At 32.6% G+C, this 21731-nt stretch overlaps 1 protein-coding gene across 2 annotated transcripts; it reads right to left on the minus strand.

Moving 5' to 3' along the window:
- Positions 1–14170: 14170 nt before the first annotated feature.
- On the minus strand, positions 14171–17527 carry LOC120129421 (chaperonin 60 subunit beta 2, chloroplastic-like). 2 transcript variants are annotated; one of them, XM_039146926.1, is made up of 14 exons: positions 17276–17527; positions 17055–17180; positions 16782–16919; positions 16592–16687; positions 16270–16512; positions 15931–16165; positions 15675–15844; positions 15501–15578; positions 15330–15401; positions 15138–15242; positions 14948–15040; positions 14757–14849; positions 14438–14561; positions 14171–14349 (listed from the first exon to the last, which is right to left on the minus strand). In XM_039146926.1, the coding sequence occupies exons 1-14, from the start codon at positions 17510–17512 to the stop codon at positions 14336–14338; spliced, it is 1824 nt and encodes a 607-aa protein (XP_039002857.1). In that variant the 5' UTR covers positions 17513–17527; the 3' UTR covers positions 14171–14335. The 2 variants fall into 2 exon arrangements, with proteins under 2 accessions (XP_039002857.1, XP_039002856.1); XM_039146925.1 differs by having other exon boundaries at positions 14939–15040.
- Positions 17528–21731: the final 4204 nt, after the last annotated feature.

The raw sequence follows: 21731 nt of genomic DNA on the forward strand, positions 1-21731 counted from the left end.
TACATTTCTCATTTTTGTATCTCTTTTTATCACTGTCCATATAAACACATAGGTTACTTCATATGCACACATATGATCACTTTCATTATTTCATATACCTGGATGGATTCTCTTATAATGGCATTCATTCATATAATATCATGTTAAAGCATGGATGAATTATGCATGGAATCACTATAACATTAATATATATATATATGCATGTGCATGAATATGAAATCATAAATTCAACTATAAGAGATAGACTCATCGCAAGTCTTATCTCGATACAATTCTATCTAGGATATGCACTCACCTTAGCCTTGCTTGCTTTGACTTGATCCTAATTCTTTGATTATTCCAGAACAGAATTACGTTCTATAACTACATAATAATACATTGATACATATCAGTATTCTAATTGGTATATTTCTAATCTTCCATCTCTTAAGCTAAAAGAAAGACTACTTTCATATCTTATTTAAGGTAGGTATCGATACACTCTAGAGTATATCGGTACATTCCTTTTCGGGCATATCGATACACTACCTGCGTATCGGTACCCAAATTAGATTCGAAGTTTTCATTTAAAAGGGGGTATCGATACACTGCCTAGGTATCGATACCCAAATTACATTCGAAATTTTTCCACTTTAAGGGGGTATCGATACACTCATGAAGGTATCAGTACCCTTTTGAATATTTCCTGAATTTTACCATGGATGTATCGGTACCTGTTGAATGTGTACCAATGCAGGTCAGAACCCTCTATTGGACAGTATAGATTGGAACCACGCATATTGTTATAAACCACTGCTGAGTGGATCCATGTTTATTATAGACTGACATCGTCTATATTATTGGAAAAAAACATTACATCTTATAGGTTGCGCCTTTTTATAATATTAACTTAATATCTTACATGAAATGTTACTATTATGAAAACGTAATTATGAAAACGTAAAACAGGGTTTCCAATATAATTTTCCAGTTTGCACCTTTTTTGTAATGTTAACTTATTAGCTTATAAGAAAAAACTATTATTATTATGAAAAACGTATGACAAACCAGGTTGTCCACATAACATTATAGATTGCGCCTTTTGTTATGTTTACTTATTGTCTTATAGGATAAAACCCTTATTATTATGAAAACGTAAAACAAGCCAGGTTTCGCACTTATTATCTTTTAAGAAAAACCCTAATTATTATCAAAACGTAAAACAAATAAGATTCCCTGGTAAACATTATAAGTTGCGCATTTTTCTTAATTTAACTGCATATCCTGAACTCTATAAATAGGGGACTTCCATATATGTTCTCTTCAAACCTAGCTACCTATGTTCTCTTCACAATAATGCTTCTCAGTTTTCTCTTACCCTATTTTCTTGTACATGTATGGGTTCACCAAAGTATCCTCCTCTGGTGGCAAAAGCAACCTCGACGTAGTTGACATCGACAGTTTGCTTTTCCTAATAACTGCACCCTCTTGCCTCTTCTGGTGCCATGAACGCAACTACTGCTTATAAAGAGATCCTCATACCTTAACAAGACAGAAGTCCCTGCTAATTTTTTTCAGATGGTGACGATTCCAAGCTCAGCCATTCACTGTACATTACAATGAAGTTGCATACGGTAAACAAGAAAAATTGTGTATCTTAACCAAATCAATATATATATATATATATATATATATATATATGTACGGATTAACTATCACAATAGATAAACTACCGATTATTTTTATTTCAAATTGTTTTCTTAACTCAGCGTATACATGTAAAATAATTTGTTTCGATTTACATTTTGCTATCTTTCTTACACGATATACTTTTAGATAACAGGTTGTCATTAAAATGTATTGATACTTTCTCTATTACAATCGATACATACATACATTGCTGCATTTTTTCACCAGATGTGTTCTTCAAATACAATTGAAATTTCAAAACATGGAACATAATATGTATGCATAGATGAAAGTAGATCCTACATATCACTACAACCTAAATATATTTTTTTCTTGCACCAAAACACATTGTTAGAATACCCATCCATCAACAACAGCTACTGCACATCCCTAATCTATCAATTACACGGGGGCGGGACATTCATCCTGAAAAATAGTAGACCAAAAAAAAAAAAACAATAAACATAATATCACAAACTTTTATATACCAACTTCACACTTGGCCTTCCTCAACTTCTCTTCCACCTCCAAAAATTTTGAACCATCATTTACACAACATTCTCTTTTGCATTTCAGCAGTACTTGAGCAACCTTCAACTCTCGATTCTCCCGTAACAACATGTTATTTTCAATCATAACTTCGATAAGAATATCCTTCTCGTATCTCTCTACAACATCTTCATTAACCCACCGAAAGAAGCTACATCCATACTCATGCATCCCATTTAGTAAAGTTATTACAACAAAAAAACAAAGATGACATAACCATAATAAAAAATTTCACGCCGGAGTCCCATTTCATCATTCCATGAAGATTCATAAACCTGGAATCAATTTGGGCAACCAAAGATTCGTTAGCCTTTGCTTGATTATTTTTTGGAAGTATAGATTACAACCTTCTTCCCATAATCACAGAAAATTTCTGGACACTTTCTTCCCTTTGAGTTTGACGAATATTAAGATGACATCCTTTAACCGACTGATTCAAAAAAATGAAATGGAATGAAGTCCGGGGAAAAACAAGACGTTACCCTAGAATCATGTTTATTTATTTATGTTCTAACGAGGAAAATAAAATTTTAAACATTATAGGTAATAAACCTTTTATATTATGAAAAATGTCTTATAAAACATGTTTACACAAATAAAATTGTAGGTTGCGCCTTCTTTTGATTAGAAACCATTACGATTATTTGTTTCAAACTATTTTTTATTATTAAATACTATGATAAAATAGGTTTATAATTCTAAAAGTATATAGGATGCACATTTATTCAATCCTAAACCGTTTATATTATATTTTCGAAACCATCTTTATTATGGAATGTTCAACAAAAAGGGTTTAAAAGTATAACATTATAGGTTTAGACTACTCTAATACTTAATACTTTACTAATACACCTTGCTATTTTTTTAAATTACTAGTAATGTTGCTTGCTCTTGTTGTGGTGGTAAACTATAAAAAACCCCAATTAAAAAAATAAAACAAATTAAAAGGTTTTAACATTTTACAAAATAACTTTGCTTCATGCTCCCAAAAACAAGAACTATAACAACTACAGAGGTTGCCCCTTGGTTGCTAACCTTGTTCGACTGAGTTACGAGAACAGTTCTTATCACAATTGCATCTGATTAGCTTTGGACCACAAATCTCGATATTATTCCGGCACCATGACATTAACCCCACAAACCTTAGAATCTCTAAATACATACCTTCTAAAATCATTGTCTTATAATTAGCGAGATTGAAATCTTTCATCACTATAAGTCCTTCTCTTACTTCTTCAATCCCAAAACATATTTGAAACATATCATACACATATAAGGCTTTAATATTCCCATTATCGGCTACTTCCTTCAACCAATGCAGACCAGACTATGGGTTCTTCCAACTAAAATAAGCATGCATGCTTGTTTTGTATAACACTTCAGGATTATTACTAGCTTCGTATATTCTTTGAAAACTTTTCTCAGCTTCAGTCCATGGAATGATACTAATATTCTTTATCGAAACGTTGCAATAGATGTACTCCTCCTTCTTCGAAGCTTCATGAAAAAGCTAGCAACTCAACCGAATATTGCAAAAATCAACGATAGAATTAGACAAAACAAGCACAACAATTTCCGTTAACACTTCCATAGGAATCGATTCCATAATACAACATAACTTTTTGCCATTGTTTTGAGAGAGATAATTACTTTACTACAAACCTTAAACCTAAACACAAATTTATAATAGTCACGATATTAAACGATATTAAACCCATAATCCAAGTTGACGCTTTGGTTCACCCACCATTTCCCCAAACATATCAAACGATTCAAATTCCCAGACAGATCCCACAATGAATTAATTTTATTTTTTCCACATTTTAAATGGTTTCAAATATATATACAAAATTATCGATATTATTGTATCAAAGTATCGATATTATCGATTTGCTTCTTATCTCCAATGGTATTAAATAAAAAGGTATTGATATGATTGTTATATAACGCCACGATATTTACTATTGCGATCATTTTTTTATTATCATTTCAAATTTATATATACAATTATCGATATTATTATATAGAAGTTTCGATAATTTTAATATCGATAATATTATTATAACGTATATATATTTACCTTTTGACCCTTTTTTATCATTTTAAATTTAAATAGATAAATATCGATATTAACATATAAAAGTTTCGATATTTTCGATTCCCAACTTATCTTCAACGGTATTATACACAAAGGTATCGATTTTATACAATAATGTATCGATATTTAATATTACGATCTATTTTTTACACTTCCTTCGTGCAACCGTGTTTCTCATTATATTCATAACATTTTAAGCTTTTTCCTTATTTTCATTCAAACATTAAAAGTATCGATTATTATAGAATACATATCAATATTTTTTATACAAATGTTATCTTCGACTTCTTCATTGTTTAAACATATCGATACTAATATTCAAAATATCGATGTCAAAAATTTCGAACTGTTTGTGCTTTTCTTTATTCCCAAAATCTATTTTATGTTAACAACTTAACATTACAAGTTGCAACTTATTTCATTTAGAACTGTGATATTATTGGTCACAATCGTATCTATATAACAAATCATAAAACTATATGCTCTTAACTTATTTTATTATCGTGGGGAACTCCAAGGCTCCATCAACTAAAACTTTCATAATATTTTAGGCGCAATCACTTTTATTTTTTAAAATAATAATATTCCAGATTACAACATGCTTTCTTAGGTGACCATAACATTCTAGGCACAATCTATTATATTGATACACATGTTAACATTACAAGTCGCAACCTATTTCATTTAGAATCATGATATTATTGGGCACGACCGTATCTATATACAAAATCATAAAACTTTGTGCTCTTAACTTATTTTATTATCGTAGGGACCTCCAAGGCTCCATCGGCTAAAAGTTTCATAATATTTTAGGCGTAATCACTTTTATTTTTTAAAATAATAATAATTAAAATTGCAACATGCTTTCTTATGGGGCCATAACCTTCTGGGTGCAATCTATTCTATTAATACACATGTTAACATTACAAGTCTCAACTTATTTCATTTAGAACCGTGATATTATTGGTTGCAACCGTATCAAATACCAAATCATAAAACTTTGTGCTCTTAACCTATTTTATTTTTGTAGGGGAATTCCAATGCTCCATCGGATAAAACTTTCATAATATTTAGACGCAATCACTTTTATTTTTTTAAAATAATAATATTTCAGATTGTAACATGTTTTCTTATAGGGCCATGACATTCTGGGCGCAATCTATTATATTAATACACATGTTACAAGTCGCAACTTATTTCATTTAGAATTGTGATATTATTTGGTGTAACTGTATCTATATACTAAGTCATAAAACTTTGTGCTCTTAACTTATTTTATTATCGTAGGGACCTCCAAGGCTCCACCGGCTAAAACTTTCATAATATTTTAGGCGCAATCACTTTTATTTTTTTTAAAATAATAATATTTAAAATTGCAACATACTTTCTTATGGGGCCATGACATTTTGGGCTCAAAATATTCTATTAATACACATGTTAACATTACAAGTCACAACTTATTTCATTTAGAACCATTATATTATTGGTCGCAACCATATCTATATACCAACTCATAAAACTTTGTGCTCTTAACCTATTTTATTATCGTGGGGAACTCCAAGGCTCCATCGGCTAAAACTTTCATAATATTTTAGGCGTAATCACTTTTATTTTTTAAAATAATAATATTTCAGATTGTAACATGTTTTCTTATGGGGCCATGACATTCTGGGCGCAATCTATTATATTAATACACATGTTACAAGTCGCAACTTATTTCAGTTAGAATTGTGATATTATTTGGTGTAACTGTATCTATATACTAAATCATAAAACTTTGTGCTCTTAACTTATTTTATTATCGTGGGGACCTCCAAGGCTCCACCGGCTAAAACTTTCATAATATTTTAGGCACAATCACTTTTATTTTTTAAAATAATAATATTTCAGATTACAACATACTTTCTTATGGGGCCATAACATTTTGGGCTCAAAATATTCTATTAATACACATGTTAACATTACAAGTCACAACTTATTTCATTTAGAACCGTTATATTATTGGTCGCAACCGTATCTATATACCAACTCATAAAACTTTGTGCTCTTAACCTATTTTATTATCGTGGGGAACTCCAAGGCTCCATCGGCTAAAACTTTCATAATATTTTAGGCGCAATCACTTTTATTTTTTAAAATAATAATATTTCATATTGCAACATGTTTTCTTAGGGGGCGTGACATTATGGGCGTAATCTATTCTTCTAATACACATGTTAACAATACAAGTCGCAACTTATTTCATTTAGAACCGTAATATTATTGGGCGCAACTGTATCTATATACCAAATCATAAAACTGTGTTCTTAACTTATTTTATTATATTGGGGAACTCCAAGGTTCCATCGGATAAAACTTTCATAATATTTTAGGCATAATCACTTTTATTTTTTAAAATAAAAATATTTCATATTGCTACGTGCTTTCTTAGGGGTTCATGACATTTTGGGCATAATCTATTACATTAATATACATGTTAACATTACAAGTCACAACTTATTTCATTTAGAACCATGATAATATTGGTCGCAACGGTATCTATATACCAAATCATAAAACTTTGTGCTCTTAACTTATTTTATTATCGTGGGGAACTCCAAGGCTCCACCGGCTAAAACTTTCATAATATTTTAGGCGCAATCACTTTTATTTTTGAAAATAATAATGTTCCAGATTTTAACATGCTTTCTTAGGGGACTATGACATTCTGGGCGCAATCTATTCTATTAATACACATGTTAACATTACAAGTCGCAACTTATTTCATTTAAAGCTTTGATATTATTGGTCGCAACCGTATCAATATACCAAATCATAAAACTTTGTGCTCTTAACTTATTTTATTATCATGGGAACTCCAAGGATCTATCAGCTAAAACTTTCATAATATTTTAGGCCCAATCACTTTTATTTGTTAAAATAATACTGTTCAGATTGCAACATGCTTCTAGAACTTAATTTATTTCATTATATCACATTATTGTAAAACCTGTTATGTTACTCCGAATGATAAATATTCTTGTTCTGAGTTATAATATTACAAGTCACGCTTTTAACCTTATTTTAGGTGAAGCACACCAGAAGTCCCCGGTGAGCAAATGTACTAGTGCAAATTACTAGTGTGAAAATCAACAGCTCCTATTTACTTCTTATCAATGGCTATGCACCCAATTCCATAAGCAGCATTGACGAACATAAATTATTACAAGTAAAGGATGGAGCTAATCTTACCCTTCTCTCATTTTGTTCCCTATTGAAATCATCTGGTGTTAAATCCCTAATTTAGGTGCACAAATACAAATGGTTTTGGATTCTTGATATAAAATCATGAACAAGTTAATTTTAGGGGTTTGATGAACCACAACAATAGTAATAACGATAGGTAATGAATGGATGTGATTGTTCGACAACAACAATTGTAATGGTGACGATCGACGATGGTTGATAATGAGAGTTTAAAATTAGGAATTTTCGAGTTTTGATTTTATTTTATTTTTTGTGATTTTTGATAAAATTTGAGTCTTTTTAAATATAATTTTAAGTTTTAAAATTTTATAAACACGACATATGTCATAGTTTGAATGGTTGACGATTTTCTCATACATAACCTCCCAGGATCGCTCAATTCCCCTAAAGAGCTGGAACTATGCTCTTCCCAAATACAATACAAGAAACTAGTCCAAGCTGTAACACCCATATCCCGTATACCTTTCCGTACACGAGATATATAGGTCACATCACTTTATAAAACTTTTTGTCATTTGAAAACCCGTAAAATTTTGTTTTAATTTGAACAACTACAAAATATGATATTCATAGCATTAACATACTAAAACTATCATTTAAGTACATTACGGAATATTTAATTTAGTTTCATTACATGCCAACTAAGTTCTCAAATTGAATAATATTGTCATAATGTTACTGATGAGTCAACCTTTAATTGATGAAAGTTGTTGTTACTACTGCACTCCTTACACAATTAATCTTTGTCTTTACTTACGCGTGAAAGAAACATACGTTAAGTATTTACTTAGTGAGACATAAAACTGCAAGGATATTACAATTATACGTCAGTATCTTATGACTACTGAATGAAGAATTTAATTGCATCATTTATAAGGACCAATTAAGCCCTTCTCAGTTAAACCATAATTCTTTCATACCATCATGGAAATTATTCCTAGTATGCCCATCATATCTATCCTTGTATATATTTCCCCCCCTTTATTTTTTAATTGAAATGTGTACATTAAATGTGAAAGTACTATACATGTATTTCACCAAGGTGCCAATTGATCATGTATCTTTTATAATCATTATGGCGGCACCTTAAATATTGTTATTACATTGTTTTGTATTTTCATTTGGGCATCCTTTCATGCCCATTATGTTATGTTTACATTTTCCTTTATAACATCCATTCATAATAGTTATGCATTGTTATACATTATATATAAACATATATCATCCCTTCATATCACTTATGTGCCATTCATATCACAATACATTATAATTCCTCTATTCTTTTACCCAAAGGTATTTAGCATTTCATCTAACTTGCATATTTTCCACTTTTCTGTCAAATGCACAGCTAGTCTATTATTCTTTTACTCAACAGTGTTTAACCTTTCATCTTTTACTCAACAGTGTTTAACTGTTCTTCTAACTGGCATAATTGACACCTTTATGCCAATTTCACAGTTAGGCCATTATTCTTTTACTCAATGGTATTTAACCATTCATCTAACTGGCATAATTGACACCTTTCTGCATATTGCTCAGTTAGGCCTCAAAGGCACTTAGCCTTTCATCTAATTGGCATAAATGACACCTTTCTTTAAAATGCACAGTTAGGCCTCAAAGGCATTTAACATTTCATCTAACTGGCATAAATGACACCTTTCTGTCAATTGCACAGTTAGGCCCCTTAATCTTTTATTTTAGACCAGTTTCTACTATAATAATTATTCATAACATTAATTAACTTTTTCAAACATTATACTTTTATGATTTACGTTGCTAGTGTTATTACCATCATTTCTCAACTATTACTAAAACCTGTGTGGTTTGCATACTCATTACCAATATAAAAATCCACTTTTTTATTATACATTTCTTATGTTTATACACATATATTTCCTATACGAAAATTCATTCACTTAGTATGAGTTTCTTATATTTTTTGCACACAAAGTACCCAATACGGAAACTCATACACTTAGTATGATTTTCTTAACATTTTTGCACACAAAGTGCCCAATACGGAAATTCATACACTTAGTATGAATTTCTTAACATTTTTGCACACAAAGTGCCCAATACGGAAATTCATACACTTAGTATGAATTTCTTAATATTTTTGCACACAAAGTGCCCAATACGGAAATTCATACACTTAGTATGAATTTCTTAACTTTTTGTACATAAAGTGGCCGATACAAAAATTCATACCTTTAGTATGAATTTCTTATCTTTTTGCACATAAAGTGCCCAATACGGAAATTCATAAACTTAGTATGAATTTCTTATCTTTTTGCACAAAAAGTGCCCAATACGGAAATTTATACATTTAGTATGAATTTCATAACATTTTTGCAAACAAAGTGTCATTTGGTAATCACCATACATACATCAATAATTCCTACAACTATGACTATTATAACATGTACGTACATCATTAAATGCACTCACCTTGATTGCCTCGCTATCATATCCAAAATGAAAAGTTGATCACTCCGGTACTTTGCCTTTGTCTTTAGTTTTGCTTAACTCGGGAGCTTGATTTCGATCTATTCAAGCATCCAATAACGACACACACAATATCAATTGTTAGTATATTTCCTACCAAATATACTCAAACGTTAATCAAAAGTATATATTATTAACCTTCTATAACAATTTCAACCTAATTGGTCGTTCCAAGCTCAATAGTATTGATACTACTACACTGGTACCGATACTTCTATACTATGGTACCGATACCCCCTTCCGGTATCGATACCAATTTTAGATTCGATGTTGCCTAGTATCGATACCCTTACCATGGTATCGATACCCTTACCATGGTATCGATACTACCATACTATGGTACCGATACCCCCTTCCGGTATCGATACCAATTTTAGATTTGATGTGGCTTGGTATCGATACCCTTACCATGGTATCGATATTACCTCGTCGGTATCGATACTAATTGAATCAGTATCGATACTACTCAACTAATTCATCCCATTTTAGCCTATAGTATCGGTAATGTTCTATCAGTACTGATACCCTTGCCCAAATTTTCCAGTTTTCAACTCGATTATTACATAAATAGGGTCAAATTTTGTTATATTTACACCATACAATACTATCAAACTCTTCTTTAACTATCCATACTAACATTCCTTCATTTTAATACTTAAAACATCTAGTACCCCTCAAGATCATTGGATTCTAAGAATCACACCAAAATTTCTAACTTGTTTTTTAACTCATCCATTGCTTCTAATATATTATTTACTACTTTGACAAGTCAATTCTACCAATAAACATTAATAAACACTCATATATCAATATATCATTTTAAAACTCATTTTCTTAAATCTCTAATATTTCCTCCATTTCATAGTTTTAATCTCATATAACCTTTCCTTAAGCTTACTTATTACTTAAGGTTACAAGGACCAACCAAAATCAACCGAAAACATGAGCTAGATGAAGCTTACCTTAAGCTATGGAAGAGCACTCTCACCCACGGGAAGAAGAAGAAGAAGAGAAAATAAGTGTTTTCCTTCCTCTTTTTCTCAAATCCCTAATTTAAATGTGTTTTAAATTCATTACACCTAAAAGACCAAAATACCCTTTCAATAAACTATCTTGTACAAATTGGTCTTACTTAAGTCATTTCTTATACTTTACCAATTACTCAATTTAGTCCTCCAAATTTTTAATTCCTTTCATATTAATCACTGACTTATTATTTGGGGTATTACACAAGCAATCTTCAATATACACACAATTAAGGATTTAGCCTTCAGATTACAAACCACCCAATCCAAACTCTTATTCATCCCGCAACCTACAAGGTAACCGGCAGGTCAACATAACTCTGTCACACACACTGCAAGCATAAGGTCACACACCAAAAATATTATTCCTAGACTCTTCTTCAGAACCACACAACACACAATTACTACTCATAACTATATCCATACGAACAATCTTGTCCTTTGTAAGGAATCTGTCAAGAATGACCATTCAAAACACAATGGATAGCTTCAGAACATGCAAAGGGAACCAAATTACCTTATACCAAACAACTTTCTCCCACTTATACCTTATACCCTCCCAAATCCATCTACAATTGACCTTCTTTCAATTCAGTCCACTCTCCCAACAAAAAGAAGCTCAACCTCTCCCCTCAACTTAAGCAACTTCTTCATGATCCAGCTATAATATGGCTCATACCTAGTGGACCAGAAATCCCGGCCCTTCAACGCAAATAAGATTAAACCTATCGATTATATTTTTAAAAATATTAATTAAAGTTACATGATCGCTTTTAATGTCGATCCTATTGCAAATTCTACAAATAAAATCGCAAATAGGATTAGTGAAGCAACGCATATCATGTTCTTTTCAACTTTGAACAAATTGATTTTGCTTAAAGGCCCATTGAAAAAAAATAAACTTAATTATAAAATACTAAATATAATATATTAAAATTAAGGGTAAACTATACCAGTGACCACCCAACTATAGCCCCTTTTCATTTCGACCATCATCTTTAAATTTTTGTCAATCAGACCACCCAACTATTTAAATGCATTCAATCGGGCCACTAACCGTTTAACAATTAACTGGAAGTGCTGACGTGGCCGTTAATAAAATTGGTATAATTACACATTTAGTCCTCATTACTTACACATTCTATAAAATTAATCATAATTTAAAATTAATTAAATAAACTTAATGCTTCATTTACATGAAGACATGTGTCAATGGTGACACACATGTAACAACATTAATGGGTGGCTTTTTCTTAATTTAATTAATATTTAATATAAAGATTTCATTCTTCCAATCAGATGATGACACATGGCACCATCTGAAAGAAAATTGAATTGATTGAAAAACATCTTCTAGGTAGTTTTTTGCTTTCCTCATAATATAAGTTAAATAATTAATGTTGTGGAAAACTTATCAAGCATAGTGGTTGAGAGGATGCTTAAGTCCTTGGAGAACTTGGTGAACCCCATCAGCAGCACAACTTTTAAATCAATCTCTATTTTCTCCTATAAGATGGTGACATGATTGAAAAAGCTATGCAATAATATCGTGACATGTGTCTTTATAATAATTACATTAATTAATTAATTTAAAATTATGACTAATTTGATAAAATATAAGTAATAAGGACTAAATGTAAATTATACCAATTTTATTAACTACAATATTAGCACTTCTGTTAACGACTAGTGGTCTAATTGAATGCATTTAATGAGTTTGGTGGTCTGATTGATAAAAATTCAAAAATAGTAGTCGAAATGAAAATGGGCTATAGTTGGGTGGTCACTAGTATAGTTTACCCTAAAATTAAATCATTTTATTATTACAATCCATGTTTAAACCAACACCCGAATTTTCAAAAAAACAAACAAACAAACAAACACTTACTGAACTTTAAAATAAATCAGGACCAAATTTTAAAATAAATCGGGTCGTATTAAACCTAAAATAGACATTAACATAAATATTATACATAATCGTATCAACTAAATTATTTCAGTAGTTAAAAAATATATCGTTATTCCTAAAAATTACAGATTCGAACACCAATAACTAGGTGTGAGCGTTCAATTGAGTCGAGTAAAATTTTTTTGAGTTATTCGAGTTACAAGTCCTATTTTATAACTCGAACTTTATTTGAATTTTTTTCGGGTCGAGTCGAGTTGATTTTTCGAGTTTCTGTTTAAATTTAATTGTAAATATTTATAATATTATAATATTATTTGATTCCAACTTAAGTGACTTTCTATAACCATATATACAATACAAATATATTTCTTCATATTTTTTTATACGTGATATACATATATCATACAAAGTCCAAGGACTCGACTCAAACTTAAAAATATATCCACTAATTACTAAAAAAGTTGAGTTATTCGAGTTGCATTTTACAACTCGATTTGAACTTGAAATTTCTTCAAGTTGAGTCGAGTTTATGAAATTGCAACTCGAAGTCAATTCGAGTCAAGGTTTTTGGAGTCAAATGAGTCAACAAATTTAATTTTTCGAGTTGAGTCGAGTTTTACTTACTCCTACCAATAACTGCAAAGGTAATTAAACGTTTATTGTCAAATGATTCACCTTTAGCTTAATTAAAAAAATATTTATACATAATTATAAATATTTGATATATTAATCAATTAATCTTAATCAAATTAATTATTATTTCATTACAAAAATAAAATATGAATATAAATTAGGTTTTTCCTTAAGATGGTGAACTATCACGTTAGATCCACTCTAACGCCTAACATTATTTACTCTTTGATGCATGAAGCATGCTTTATGGTTTGATATATGAGTTCTGGATACTGGTGCCTTCTATTCTTTGAGTTTTCCCTTTATTCTTCGTTTTGTGGGTCTTTCAAGTTTCATCATCATACGTAATTATGACACTTGTCGCCATTGTTTTTACTTTGATATCCTTTGAAAAAACAGCAAAATACAAGGTGTGCCCTTACAAAAACAAAACTTGACAGACCAATCCTTGCAATCCAAAATGGAAACCAATCTTGCCCAAATGGCTGATTCGATGAAGAATTAGAACATGTAGAATTTGCTAAATATAACTGAAAATATCAAATTTCTTCCTTCCCTTAGAAAAAAGTGCTCAAAATTGTTACATAATCTTATGAATTTCCCTCAATCCACAACGTAAAAGATGCATTCTACTCTAAACACATTTACCGAGGCTACAACGGAGATCCGATACCTTATTCGCTTTCCGTTTTAACATCTCCTTTAATAGCCGTATCCTGACACAATCCACGATCCCGACACATGTTAATATCTGATATTTAGACAAAAACAACAAGTAGTCACTTTTGATTCTGAAGTGCAAACCTGAATTGTCCATGGGGTTGGCCATAGGCACAGGCTCGGGATCCTTTATTTCGACCACCACACAGTCGGACATCAAGAATGTCTTGGCCACTGAAGCTGCATGCTCTAAGCAACACCTGACCACCTGTATATTAAGAAAAATGCAACCAATCATCAGTTCTCCGCAACTTCACTGTAACAAAACTGAAACTGGGAAAGAATCTCGGTTTAATATGCAAGCGATATTACAATGAATCCTCAAAAGTTCATCTGTTTTGAAATCAGAAATACTGCCCAACATAGTTTACCCACCTCCCTAATGAGGAAGGTTCTTACTAACCTTGGTTGGATCGATAATTCCTGCAGTCATAAGATCCTCATAATTTCCGGTGGCAGCATTGAACCCATACCTAGTGTTGTCATTGGAGACCACCTGCAAATGATTATATAACAGGAGGAGAAACCACAAATTAGCAAACTACATAAAATGGTACAGTAATGCTCACAGTAACTTAACATTACATCTCGTACCTTCTCGCTCACAACACTTCCATTAACACCAGCATTCTTAGCTATCAATTTTAGAGGGTAACTCAATGCTCTTTTAACAATATCTGCTCCAACCTACAGCAAATCAAGAAATTTAGGAAGGAACTATAAAAAATCTGAAATCTCCCATGAACAGATCAAGCTGTCGGTACATTGTCAGGACAAGGCTTACCTTTTCTTCATCATTAGCAAGTGAAACCTTAATAGCATCCACCTTAGAGGCAAGTCTTAGCAAAGTACAACCACCACCAACAACAATACCTTCCTCAACTGCAGCCTGAAAATCGATAAGGCCTGACAGTTTTATATGGTATTAATGCCAATTAAAACACAACATCATGACAAGCTACTAGAGATGTATTACCTTAGTTGCATTTAGAGCATCTTCTACTCTCAACTTCTTTTCTTTAAGTTCTGTTTCAGTTTGAGCTCCGACCTTCAAATTTTTAAAAGAACATTAGACAACAAATTAGATATAAATAAATATTTCTTGAATCAAAGTTCATTCAGATAAATTCAGCGAACTAGTGGTTACCTGTATAACTGCAACACCACCAGATAATTTAGCAATCCTTTCATTAAGTTTTTCCTTCTCATAGTCCTGTTCTGCAGCCTGTATTGAAGAGATAGTGCCTTAGCCTTGGGCATTGCAAGAACAAGTATGCATTAAATACCGCTAACCAAGATTAGCATAAACTCAAATGACTACCTCAATGAGATTTCTAATTTGCACAACTTTTTTGTTCACTGCTTCCTGGGTGCTTCCATCACCCACTATGGTGGTTGTATCCTTGGTAAGCACCACTTTAGAAGCATGACCCAAGACTTCTTTGTCTGCTTTGTCCAAGGAAATACCAACCTCATCTCTGATTACAGTGCCTGTGCACAAACGGTAGATATCACTCAATAATTAGTGGATAAGTGGTGTGTACAAACCTCCAGCAAATAAAAGGAGTTGTACAAACCTCCGGTGAGAATAGCAATGTCATCAAGGTACTGGCTCTTGCGTTCTCCAAAACCAGGAGCTTTGAGAGCAGCAATCTTCAAAGAGCCTCTAAGTTTGTTCACAACCAAAGTAGCTAAGGCTTCCTGTTCAATGTCTTCAGCAATTATCAAAATCGGGCATCCACTTCTAATAGAATCTTCCAGGATGCCTATAAGATCTCTTGCATTTGTTATCTTTTTATCAACCAGTAGCAACTGCAACCAGAATGCACAGGCAGCAGGCAATTGTCAACATTCAGTAGAAGGAAGGCTTATGTTTATCAGAATGAATATTTCAACCTCATGATTACAACATATACCTTGCAGTTCTCATATTCTACTGCCATTTTCTCACTATCAGTGACAAAATAAGGCGATATATAACCACGGTCAAATTGCATCCCTTCAACAACATATAGGTTATTTTCAGCACTTTTTCCCTCCTCGAGGGTTACCACACCCTTTCGACCAACTTTACTCATGGCCTCAGCGATCATATTTCCTACTTCATAGTTGTTCCCGGCACTAACAGCAGCAACATCTGCAAGCTCACTGTCTTCAACCTAAATCCAAAGGGAGCCTTATTATATTCCCTTCAGATATAAACTTCACATAACATGAAAGTGTGAACATTAAGAATACCTCTTTTGAGATAGCCTTAAGCTCAGATACTAAAGCCTTTGACGTCTTCTCAATTCCCCTAGTAATCAAGACAGGATTTGCACCAGCTGCCACCACCTGAAAAACAATTGCACTCAGCAGTAAACCACAAATAACCTGAGTGGGCAACTGCTATAGCTAAACATAATGACTTGATGACAGATTAACAAACCTTGACACCTTCAGCAATCAGACCTTGCGCAAGAACAACAGATGTTGTCGTTCCATCACCAGCCAAGTCATTTGTCTTAGCAGCTGCCTGTCTTACTAACTTAGCCCCAATATTCTCAACAGGGTCCTCCAACTCAACCTTGAAATTGATACAGTAACAACATTCAGTCGGTCGTTGATCAAGTCATAGGTGAAACATACAGCATAGAAAATACTTTTGCACACAATCAATTCTAGTTTCAACTTGGATGTCTGGTTAAGAGCAAGTGCATACCTCCCTAGCTACTGTCACACCATCATTAACAATTTTTGGGGAGCCATATTTACTCTCCAGAACAACATTCCTGCCTTTTGGTCCAAGTGTGACTCCTACCAAATCAGCAAGCTTGTTTACGCCAGTCTACAACAAAAGAACATAAACTGGATTGAGCACTATGAAATTCAGTTAAACACAATCCAGTTAGAGACACTTTAGCATTTGAAACAGATACACACTTGCAGTTTCTTTATAGCTGACCCATCCTTGTTGAAATGCAACTCTTTTGCTGCAGAAATCTTGGGCAGACGAGACTTTCTAAGAACAACATTTCGTCTACTACCAAAAGAGGACGGGGAAACGGAAGCAAAAGATGACAATCTGTTTGAAGAAGATGGAAGCTTCTTGTCCATGACCAGACCATTAGGTGCAATGAATGAGCCAACTGAAGACATGGCTGTTAAAGTCGATGCCATCTTACGCTACTATCAAGCTGAAATATTTCCAAATTACGGTTTTAGAATTAAGGCTAGCTCAAATGTAAATTAATGAATATCATGAGTCATAGCAAATACTTCCAATGAAAAATGCAAATGACTTCCATTTCCAGGAGAAATAAGCAGGATTAATCATAATATTTCCATTTTCTACAACTCAAAAACGTAAATGAAATGACAAAGCTAAAATAACACCGAAAAACAAATAAAAATATATCAAATTCAAACCGCTTGTAAGCACGAAATGAAAGAGTCGTCAACTAAAAAAATTGTTAAAACCAAATAAAGCTAAAATATCACCACTTAAATAAAGGCAAATTCTAGAAAACAAACGAAAATTAGCACAAAATGAATAAAAAATAAACAGACATAAATAAAACGAGAGAGAGGGGCAGAGGCAGTTGAAACGATTACTGAGCGGCAAAGGCGGAAAGAAATAGCAACGATGATGAAGGAAATGTAGAGGGGAAATAAAGAGAAGAAAACGCAGTTTAGAGGAGAGAACGACGAGAAAGCGAAGGTGATTGATAGTGGCCGGAGGTACTGATGAACCAGCGTGAGTGAGTGAGGTCTTGCAAACTCCGGCAAGGGAAGCGGTGGCTGGTTCGCAGGAGTAGGTGTTTGACCACCGTAGATATAAAGAGGTGCAGCGGCGGATAAGGAAGGGGAGTAAAAGAGAAGAAAATGGAGTACACTTCACCTTCTAGGCTTTTGAGGAGGTTTCGCTGTTCTCCGCTACTGAAAATGCTATCCACATTTCGGATTATAAATTCTCTGCAGTAACATTCGGCTAATCTTAACCGTCGGATTTCTTCTTCTGCAATCGCTTCATTTGTCCCGTTTATCGTGGAACAATCTAGAATTTTATTAAGGGGAAATTGAAGTCTATAGTCACTTGGACTGATTTTATTTTGATTATTAATTTTTTGTTAATTAAATCATTTTATTTTAAATTTGATTTTAATTAAGTTATCAATCATTAATTGTAAATAAAATTATTAATATGAAAAATAAGTAATTTCCTATAATAATATTGTAGACACCCATTTTTGTCCGGATTTTATTTTATTATTATTATTGTTATTATTAATAATAACAATAATGTTCAGTACTGATTGCATCATCATAAGTTTATATGTTGATGACATGTTGATTTACAGTACTAACATTGAGTCCGTTAACAAAACAAAATTTTTTTTGTTTAATACTAAATTTGAGATGACTGATTTGGGAGAAGTCGGTGTAATATTAGGAGTCAAAGTTACCAAAATTGAAAATGGATTTTCTTTAAATCAAATACATTATATTGAGAATGTGTTAAATAAACTTGATAGTTTTGATGTCATCCGAGTTCGAACTCCTTATGACCCTACCATACATCTCTTTAAAAATAAAGGAAGTAGTGTTTCCCAAATAGAATATGTTAAAAAAACTGGAAGTCTAATGTTCTTAATGAACTATACACAGGCTGATATTGCCTACGATGTGAACAAACTTAGTAGATATACTCATAATCCAAGTAGTGAACATTGGGTTACCCTTAAACGCTTACTCAAATATCTTAAGGGTACGATATTTTGGAAACTTGAGTTTGTTTGTTATCTTGTGGTTTTAGAATGATATTGTGATGTCAATTGAGTTTCTAATAATGATGAGGTAAGCTCTACGATTAGGTATATTTTTACTTTAGGTGGAGCAGTGATCTCGTGGAAGTCTGCGAAGCGAATCTATATTGCTCGTTTCACCATGGTGTCAGAGTTTATAGCTCTTGACTTAGCTGGGCAAAAAGCCAAGTGGCTTAGAAATTTATTATTAGAAATTCCATTGTGGGGAAGATCGACTCCTTCGGTCTCCTCATTGTGTGATTCACAAGATGTTATATATGTGGCTAAGAACCAAGCCTACAATGGTAAGAAAAGACACATTCGCATAAAACGTGAATATGTTAGACACTTAATAAGGAATATAGTACGCTCTTTAGAGTATGTGAAGTCATAAAGGAATTTACCAGATCCTCTTACCAAATGGTTAAGTAGGAAAGTAGTCCTAGATTCGTTGATGGGGATGGGTTTAAAGCCCATTGGTTGAGGAATTCATGGTGATACCCAACTTCGTTATCTAAGTTCAATGTGTTCAAATAAAGCCATGGAAAGACTCATAGTGTATATTTCTATTTATCTATCCATATGACGAACAATGTACATGCACAAGATGAGCTTCATTGCTCTTAATAAATTCATAGCCCAATTTTGGGTGGTCTTAGTGAGAAAGACTTGATGAATTTACCTACTTTGGTTGATTATATATTCTTAATAAGTTCATAAGCCAGCGTTGAGTGGGTATTCCTAATTTTAAAGAACAAGAAGAACTTACCTCTAGGAAGGTCAAGTTTTAACTCTTAATGAATTCAAATTCAAGAGTTTGGTCCTGGTGAGAAAGACATATTGAATTCACCAATCAATGAGGTTGAATATTTATTCTTAATGACCTCTTATCCCAGAGTTTGGGTGGTTTTATTTATAATGAATTTGAAGAAAGTCACCATAACTAATAGAGAGGTTGAATTGTTGTAAAAGCTCTTAATTATTTCATAGCCCAATTTTAGGGTGGTTTATGTTGAGATAAACCTGATGAAATAACTTACGTAATTGAGAAGGATTCGCCACCTTCTATGAAAAACGTTAGGATGTTTTTCTTGTACATTTACTAAAATCCTAAGGTAAGATGGTCAAATATATACTTTCGTGTGTATGTGTATGTGTGTGTATTACACATCGAGGACTTCGGTGGATGAAGGGGTTAGTTATGTGTTATGAGTTTTTACTCTTATCTTAGAAAGTGCAAGACTGATTTCACTTATCTAAGAGAATAATTGCTCATCATCACTATGTACTAGTTCAAGATACGTTCACTAGTGCTTAAGCAACTAATCTCGCAATTGCTCTTCTAAAAAGGTCATCTTTCGAGTTTCAAGAGAATTCTTTTGCATTAGCGGGGGAATGCTAGTAATGCTACAAACAATATCCCACATGGAGTGGGAAATACTATGTGCAAAGGTATTTATAATGTTCATTCTCCCCTCCCTTGTTGAGTGATACAGAACAAGTCTCGTGCGTCGTCACCACTATTGTTGTGGTTCATGGCAATACGTGTCTTCGATACGTCTTCACGTGTACTATCTTTTTAGAGATAATTCGTAGGAATTTTCTGGGTAAACAAATAATGTAAAAGAATTTTTCTCTTATATTTATAGGTTGAATAGTGAGTTGTCATTTTGAATTCTATAAATTGAGTCAGTAACAATCAGTTGCAATTGAGAAGCATTATTTTTGGAATTCTATCTTGTTTGAATATATGATGTATTTGGATAGTATTTTAGCTATATACATAATAAAATGGATAGTTGTTATGTTGCTTCAGTTACGGGGCTTAATTGCAAGATTAATTAGCCATTGTAACAACTATCTCCGAATCATGAACCTAGACAACTTTGAGACCAAGTTTATTCGTTTATGACAAGCATTAAATTTGAAAATATTAAAATCAGAATTTAATCTGATTTTTTATTTGGACGTTTTTGTCCTTGAGTCTAACCTATAAATAGAGAGGCATTTTCAGCTTCTTAACTCACTCTCAGACATTCCCAATTCCTCTCAAAAGCTCTCTGCAACTTTCTAAGTTTACTTCATTTCTCCGGTGCTAAGAGAAGAGTAGTACCACCGTAGTGCACTCTGATTTTAGAGTGTATGAATCCTTAGAGCGACCGTATTAACCTCGGGGGATGATCCGCCTATCACAGTGATTACACACATCGGGGTGAATTCGTTTCTAAGGCAGTGATTTCAGCATGACACAGTTCAGATTATCCTATTAAATTATTTTGTTTAAATTATCATTTTAGTGCTAACGGTTTGGTTTTCCAGTATAAATATTTCCAACATTCATAAGTTACTTGAACTCTTGTTCTTTTAACATTTCTCACTAAAATGGTGAGGCTTTAAACTCTCAAAGATGGGTAACGTAATTTCACAAGTTCAAGCAAACACTTGGTGCTCTTGTGCTTTAATGTTTCTACTTTTGGAGGGATTAATTCAAAACTCAGCAATGTTAGCTGTTATCTATCGGATTGGGCTCATAAGGCCTCGTTAGTTGTGGAATCTGATTCGAGTATAGTCTTAAATTGGTTACAAACTGTTTT

Source organism: Hibiscus syriacus, unplaced genomic scaffold (genome assembly GCF_006381635.1).
Source record: "Hibiscus syriacus cultivar Baekdansim isolate YM2019G1 unplaced genomic scaffold, ASM638163v2 tig00110500_pilon, whole genome shotgun sequence".
In the NCBI taxonomy this organism is placed as follows: domain Eukaryota; kingdom Viridiplantae; phylum Streptophyta; class Magnoliopsida; order Malvales; family Malvaceae; genus Hibiscus; species Hibiscus syriacus.

What these genes read in the sequence shown, in the direction of transcription:
- LOC120129421 (XM_039146925.1), bottom strand. Translation starts at nt 17,512, where the DNA reads ATGGCATCGACTTTAACAGCCATGTCTTCAGTTGGCTCATTCATTGCA. An exon ending in AAATTAGAAATCTCATTGAG is followed by an intron (nt 15,579 to 15,674) that starts GTAGTCATTTGA and finishes TCTTCAATACAG; the next exon opens with GCTGCAGAACAGGACTATGA. An exon ending in ATGCTCTAAATGCAACTAAG is followed by an intron (nt 15,243 to 15,329) that starts GTAATACATCTC and finishes ATCGATTTTCAG; the next exon opens with GCTGCAGTTGAGGAAGGTAT.